This window comes from Fukomys damarensis, unplaced genomic scaffold (assembly GCF_012274545.1).
Source record: "Fukomys damarensis isolate Sample0158 unplaced genomic scaffold, DMR_v1.0_HiC HiC_scaffold_8, whole genome shotgun sequence".
NCBI lineage: Eukaryota > Metazoa > Chordata > Mammalia > Rodentia > Bathyergidae > Fukomys > Fukomys damarensis.
Genome location: NW_022900920.1, coordinates 25,589,882 through 25,597,180, shown reverse-complemented (window position 1 = coordinate 25,597,180; position 7,299 = coordinate 25,589,882). Strand labels below are relative to the sequence as shown.

At 53.5% G+C, this 7,299-nt stretch overlaps 1 protein-coding gene across 1 annotated transcript in view; it reads left to right on the top strand.

Annotated features, from left to right (window-relative positions):
• Rbm20 (RNA binding motif protein 20) overlaps nucleotides 1-2,402 on the top strand; it is a 64,898-nt gene extending 62,496 nt beyond the window's left edge. The window contains exon 14 of the mRNA XM_033761437.1: nucleotides 1,608-2,402. Within this exon, the coding sequence (XP_033617328.1) occupies nucleotides 1,608-1,718 (111 nt within the window). The 3' untranslated portion in view covers nucleotides 1,719-2,402. The remainder of the gene's footprint in view (nucleotides 1-1,607) is intronic.
• The last annotated feature ends 4,897 nt before the right edge of the window (nucleotides 2,403-7,299 follow it).

Genomic DNA, 7,299 nt, shown 5'->3' with positions numbered 1-7,299 from the left:
TTTTTTTTTTTTTTTTTTGGTACCAGGGATTGAACTTGGGTCCTTAGGCCACCAAACCACTGAGCTAAATCCCCGGCCCCTGGAACCCGTATTTTAAACAGTCTCTCCAGCAAGCTCTGGTAACTTGCTGTGAGAACCTTTTACCCACCCAGCACCCCTGGTGGGAGTCGCTAACCCCCAAGGCCTATCTCACACACCCCAAGCTTCCTGTGCCCCAGAGTTAGACGTGTTCAGGCTCTCTGGGGCCTGTAGCTTTCCCGGGGCAGCGGGCTGCACCATGCGCTGGGCTCCTGGGACACACCCCAGACAGACTCCCCTCCACATAGCTGGCCAGCGCCGTTCCTGCGGTCCCCAGATGAGTCAGGTGCAGACTTTGGCTAAGCCCTGCTCACTGGCCAACCTCAGTTCAGGTTTCACGGTGCACCTGGCCGGGAGCCAGAGCCTCTTCCAGCGGCTCCCCAGATAGGGTTTCCATCAGTGGCCTTGACGGGATGCCTCCGTCCACACAGCGTCGCCCACCTCCCTCCAGAGTGCATGCGTGAGAAGTGAAGAATTCAGACTGGAGCAGCAGTTGCTGGCTGACCCCTTCGTCAGGCAACTTGTAAAAGTAGCACCCACCAGGAAGCCTCAAGGTGGGGTTCGGGGATCGCCCTTCGAGGCAGGGAGCAGGTGAAGTAGCCTCTGTGCTCTGCGGGCAACCCCTGCAGTGCCCAGCGCCTGGTCTCAGTCACACGAGACCTAGCAGGCGCACTGGGGGTGACCTGGGGAGCAGGTGGAGGCCGTCTGTAGGAGAGCAGCCACTTGTGTCCATGCGAGGCTCTGTGCTCAGCACTCTCACAGCAGCGCTGTGCAGGGGTGGCTGCTGCCTCTCCGCTGCTCAGACGGCAGGGACATTCTGTCACTTGCCTGCCGAGGGTCAGGACTTGAACCCAGAGCATCGGACAGGAGTCCACAGACTTAACCACTGTGCTGGTCCTAACCCTTCTGCCTCTTTGTCCAGTGCTCTTTCACTGTGCCCGCTGCCCTGCCGCACTCAGCCTTTCCCAGTCCTCTCACTGCTCCGGCTCCAAGGCCAGGCCCGGCTGGCAGGCCGTGTTGGCTGAGGGTGTGTCGTGTGCTGCGGGGAGCCCCAAATGTAGAGCAGATGGGCCCGTTTTCAATCCCTCGGAGGACCTCCGGGCTTCTCCCTCACGCCCCTGCAGAGCCTGCCCCGACAGGAAGCAGGGGCTGGGAGTCTGCACTGTCAGGCTGGGCTGACAGTGGTCTCTTGCCCTCCAGCTGGCTCCCTCTGCCTCACACACAGACACGCTGCCTAGGGCCCGGGCTCTTTCTGGAAAGCAGGGCCGTGTTCCTGAGGACTGGGCTTACGCAAGTCGAGCCGTTGGGCTGTGGAGGTCGTGGCTCTTGTTAGTATCTGAACTTCCTACTTTCTCTACCAGACACGCATCTTATTTGTAAACTGAGATAGTGGGGTCCTGGAGTAACATGGGTGAGGCAGGGGGTGGCCCGCCCAGTGGCCACAGAGCTTAGGAGGGGACCTGGGCACACCCTCTTCCTCGCCCGCCCCGCCAGGCCTGCACTGACACCTCCCGCTCTCCCCACCACAGAAGTACCTGTCCCAGCTGGCCGAGGACAGCCTGAAGGAGGCGGGAGGGGCAGGCAGCCCGAGGCCCGAGGACAGCGGAATGGTGCCACACTTCCAAAGGAAAAAGCTCTGACCGCTGCTGCCCCTGCTGCCGCTAGAAGCTAGAAGAGGAAGCTCGCCAAGGTGGGGCCCGTCTGTCTAACGCAGAAGAGAAATGAAAGCCATGCAGGGCACGCGGCCTACTCGTTCCCGAGATCAGTAGAACCCCTGACCGAGTCCCCCTGGCACGTCCGGCCTGCAGAGGGCTCTCTCCCTGCTGACCCTGCTTCTCCCCCAGAACCTTTCAGTTTGCTTTTCTTCTCTCTTCCTTTGTCCCCTTCCTCTTCCCTCTCCCTCCTCCTATGCCAAGAATCATTTTGTTTTCATAAAATCGAACTTCTCAGGGATTTCATGGTGTTTAAATTCTTGATTGGATGTAGCAGGTCAGGTCCGACTGAGTCTGGAGAGCCCCTTCCGTGAGGTTTTTTTTTGGTACTGGGGATCGATCTCAGGTCCTTGTGCTTCCAAGGCAGGTGCCGGAACCACTGAGCTACATCCCCAGCCCTCCTTCGGTGAATCTTTAGCCAATCTCAGCCTGGCACCCGTGTGTCCTGTGTGTACCCCTCGCAGGGGCGCTGCTGAATCAGGCTCTGCACACCTGAGAGGGCCACCAAAGAGAACCAAGGGGCAGAAGTGGGGGTGGTTTCTGTGTACATCGCTTCTTCCAGCTGGATCCCGCCTTGAAAAAAACACTGCCTTTTAGTTTTGTGGGGTTTTGTTTTTATGATTTGGGGATTTTTGTTGTTCTATTTTTTAAAATTTTCTGAGACAGAGTTTTTTTTATGTAGTCCGGGCTAGCCTTGAATTCACTTGAATTCACCCCAGGTGGCCTTGAACTCACAGCGATCCTCCTGCCTCAGCTTCCTGTATGCTGGGATTACAAGCATGTGCCATCACACCTGGCTTGGAAAACCTCCATTTTTAGTATCTCTTTCATTCTCTCAATTATTCTATAAATCCTCCCAATTTAAATGCCTTAAAGTAAACTCAAATTAATTTTATGGAGAAAGAAAAGAGCCTTTCATTGTGGAAGCTCTTATAAATTCCTTCGAAACTTATTTCCTGGCTCTTGATTTCAGGAGGTGTTTAGGATTTTTTCTGTTCTACACAATGAATTTTGTATAGATTCATTTTAAGTAAAAATGAAAATAGAAGTGTATTCTCCCTGCAGTTAAAGCGGCAGTTGGTGTGGGCTTAGGTGCTACTGGCTTCTGCAGCTGGGGGCTTTGGCTGGAGATGCACAATAACAAGGAGATGGCATCTTTGACTCATCCTTGGTGGTTGCTTGGGGGTCCAGAGTCCTCCTGGTGGGATGGTTTTCAGATGCTCTCTCAGCTGGGGAAAAGCGGAGGAAGTCCAAGGCTGCAGGGCTGAAAAGTGGCACGTGGGGCAGCCCTTTCTAACCAGGCAAGGGCAGGGCTGCTTGGGGCTGAGCATGTGTGAAGACTTTGATGTCAGAATGTCACGAAGAAGAACAGAGCCCTTCTTCCCCATGGGATCAGCACCCGACGCCGGGGCTGCTGATCTCATTGTGATGCTCCAGCAGAAGGGGACAAAGGTTCTAGGAGGACTGAGGATCTGCTGGGCGTAGGGAGTGACCGCCCCCCGCCCCAGGAAGATCCAACAGTACCCGATGCTGTGTCTGTGGCCCGAGACTCCCTGGAAGGCGCCCACCATGGTGTGGCTGGAAAAAAATAAAACAAGGAGGACAGGCGGCTCCTCCCCGAGTGTGGACGGGCTGCCTGGGCAGGGGTCGTGTGGGGATGTGTTCGCATGTTCTCGTTCGTACTGCACTTTCGGACCTTTGCACTAATGGAAGAAGGGCAAAGAGATGAACGCTGACATTTGTCAGCAGGGAAACTGAGGCACAGAAGGGAAGCAAATGCAGGACTTAAAATGATCGTGTGTCCAGCCTTGAAGCCTGTGGTCCCTGACAGAAGAGAGCAGCTGGGAAGCTGTGAGAGAAGTTAAGGCAGTATCAGAGGAAGGCAGACCTGTCTGGACCTGTGTGGTGAGCAGAGGCCGGAAAAGCAAGAAAGCTGAGCCCACTGTCATGGGTCCTGGGCCCTCAGGGAGCTCTGTCTCAAAAAAAAAAAGATTGAAGATTGGGACTCCACAGGTCCCCGCAGCATTCGGTCTGCTAGCTGTGCCTCCTCCGTTTTTCAGAAACCTTTCACCTTGTGTGTCTTTATCCCCGGTGAGGGGAGCTCTGTGACTCTGGCGGGGAAAAGCCTACGGCCTCCATCAGCCACTGGAACCGTGCGTTATTATCAGAGAGGCTGGAAGCTCTGCTCCCCAGCACAGTGGAAGCAGCCTTGCCCGCCCCCACCCCCTCCACCCCAGCAGCGTCTCGGGAGAAACCCAGATGGCTGAGTTCCCAAACATTGTAATGGCTCCCTGGCTGGTGAACTGACCTTCACGCTGAAAAGCTGGAGAAAGGCCCTAAGAGGGAGAGAGAAGAGGCTGTGTCTGCTTTCAGCCACGGCCTTCAGTTTAAAATCATCAAAGATGCTATGCATGTGCATCTCTATACAAATATATTTATTTATCTTTGTATAATTCCATTGGCTTGGCCCTTCACCGGCCCTATAACTTGCACTTTTTATTCCTATGTGTGTCACACAATGCAGTATTAAAAGCAACCAGGAAAATAGTGATTTCTGGTTTTTTTTTAAGCTTTTTCTTTAATGTTTTTTGGTCAAACTTCTCAAAGCGTCTCCCCCAAAAAGTTGCTTGAAAGCAGGTGCTTCCTTGAGCAATAGATTGGCTTGCACCCTGGGTCAATGTGACGGAGGCCTGTGTAATTTCTTGTTCAATGTTAACACTGGGGAAAGTGTGTTCTACAGTTCTCCGGGAGAATTTGGCAAGGGCAGTGCTGGTGTGAGTAGCAGCCATTAGCGTTGGGGTCTCCCATCTTTGAATCGTCCAACACGGTGATCTCTTAGATTATACTTGAACTGGACCAGTTTATTCTGCAAGTTTAGGAGAAAAAAAAAAACTAGTTCATTTAAGTTTGAACTTGTAAATTATTGGAATTTGAGTGTCTTATAAATTGTTATGCTTTTCCTGATCCGTGTAACTGACCACAAAGTGTTTGTTTTTACAGAAGAAAAGAAGATTTTTAATAAAGAGATTCTGAAAGCGTGTGAGTTGGGTGGCTGTGTGTCTTACAGGGGTCCCTGGACATTTGGCTGGGGACACCCCACGGAGCATAAAATTTGGGACTTACTGCCCCTCTGACTTTTAGAAGTTTGAAAAGATTGAGCACAAAACAGCCTTGGCCTAGGACTCTGGTTAGGAAACTGAAGAGGATCGGCAGTTCTCAGGGTGAGGATCTGAGAGGAGGCTGAGGGGCCGCTGACTCTTCTGGCAGGTTGGGTAGAAAAACCTCTTTGCCCCCTACAAATGCCTGGCTCTGCTCCTCAGTTTTCTAGTAATGCAACTCCATTGTCCTGGCCCAAACCAGGACGAGCCATATCTCGTGGCTCCATCCCTTGTGACAGTGGAGATGTAACGGTCGGTGACACAGCGGGCCAAACAGTGCCTGGCCCTGCCGCTGCTGGCCCTGTGACTCCCAAGATGCGCTCCCTTGGGAGTAAAAGAGGAGGATGACATCGATCACCTCCCAGGTTAAGATATTGCTGGAGAGTGCATTGGGTACGCTGCAGGGCACCAAATCTTAATCTTCAACCTGTAATCTTCAAATTTCAGGACTTCTTCAGTTCTTTCTCCATCATTTCTTCTAAGAAAACAATGCCAATCTCCAGGGCCCAGTTGGCCAGTCCTTTGAATGGCTTCAAACCTTCTCAGGCCCTTCCCTTTTGTTGGCAGCGCTCCCAAATCAGCCAGGAGGGGCTGGGCAGCCTGGCCCCAGAGGGCAGAGTGGGGCCACCTGTAATTACTGGGAGCCAATTATAGATCTGAAGAAAGTTCCTGCTGAGCCTGTTGCGGCCTGTCACCCCTCCTCCATCCCCACCCCACAGTGGCCATCTATCCCAGGGCTGAGCTCAGGCCTCCAGTTCCCAAACAAGAGGCCTGGGAAAACATCCTTATCTGCAGCTGCTTTCTGTACCCAGCTGGCCAAAGCAGGGAATGGGCTGGAGCTTGTTCTGCTGAGCAAGTTCAGGATGGGGGATTCCTGGGGGTGGCCCTTGTGCCTGGTCCCAGGGCATTGCTCTGTAGGGAGAACACCGTCCATGTTGCACGCCATAAGGTGGAAGCCCTTGGAGTCAAGCTGTCTGGGTGCCCTGCCAGGGAACCCCTGAGTGGCAGCTGTGCCCCCGTGTCTGGGGAATCCCTTCTGCTATCTGATCCCTATGGGCCTTACAGCTCTGGGCTGGAGCCCTGACTCTCAGGTTCTTCCCTGTGCCTACACCTCTCCCCAGGTGCCAACTCCAGTCTCTCGCTGCCTGATTCTGCCATAACCTAGACACCGGCTTGCTCCTCACGGGGCCCTTCTAGGTCAGGCCACTTTCAGGCTGACTTTGGCCTCGTCTGGCCCGAGACTCTTGTTCTTGAACATCAAGAACAAGGATTGACTGTGCATCTTGGCAGTGGTGAGGCATCTGGGCTCACCCCCAGCTCCTCATTGTCTTTTCCTGCGATGGTTGGCCTTATAGGACATTGGTACCAAGTGGAATTCTAAGCACATAAGAGCCCAGACACCCCTAAGCCTTAGCCCTTCCTTTTGCGAGAGAGAGAGAGAGAGAGAGAGAGAGAGAGAGAGAGAGAGAGTTGAGAGAAGAAGTGACTTGCTTAAGGCTGCACAATTTAGGAGGCTCCAGAGCTCCCAGGTAGTCCTGCTGGGGCCACATGCAAGAATCTAGGCTACTTCAGTTAGATTATGTCAGGAATGTCCCAGGTCTAACCCTACCTGGACTTTGACTTTTGAGGAGGCTCTCAAGACACACTCTTGATCCTCATGCTTTGTGTGCCTCAAAATCACCTGGGGAGCTTGCTGGAAATACAGATTCCTGGGCTTGTCCCATGGAGAGTCTAGTCATGGAGAAAGCCCCGGCACTTGCAAGCCTCTGGGTGACCCAGTGGAGTGCACCAATCACAGTCCAAACAGTGCCACCTGAGATGCAACTGGGGATTTCCCAGCAGCTCCTGGAATAGAGGGGGCATTTATTTTACTGGGTGGAGGAGGGTGCAGAGAGATGAGTGGGGACCATTCAAGGTGGAGGAGACTGTAGTATGGAAAAGGCTTGAGAGTGGGAGACTGGCCTGACCACAGCAGATGGAGCCAGTTCATGAGTCTGGGTTTGGGGCACATGGCAGGACTCCTACTTACTGTGCCTAGGCAAGTCAGCCTTCCTGGGCTGTCTTTGTCTTCAATGTCTGGAATCTCAGCTGCCATGGGACCTAGGAAGGCTCCTTGAGATCTGGTGAGAGCCCAGCTCTTGCAGACAGAGAGCTGTGCAGGGGTCTTTCTGGGGGAGACTTCTGGGTCCTTCTGGCATCACCAGAGCCCTGCCACTAACAGCCAGGGGCCCCGAGGTTCACACACTTTCTCTCCTATTGTGCATAAGCCATTGCAGTACTAGTCCTGCTGGTTTTGAGCCCATCTTTTGTCTCTCTCTCTCTCTCTCTCTCTCTCTCTCTCTCTCTCTCTC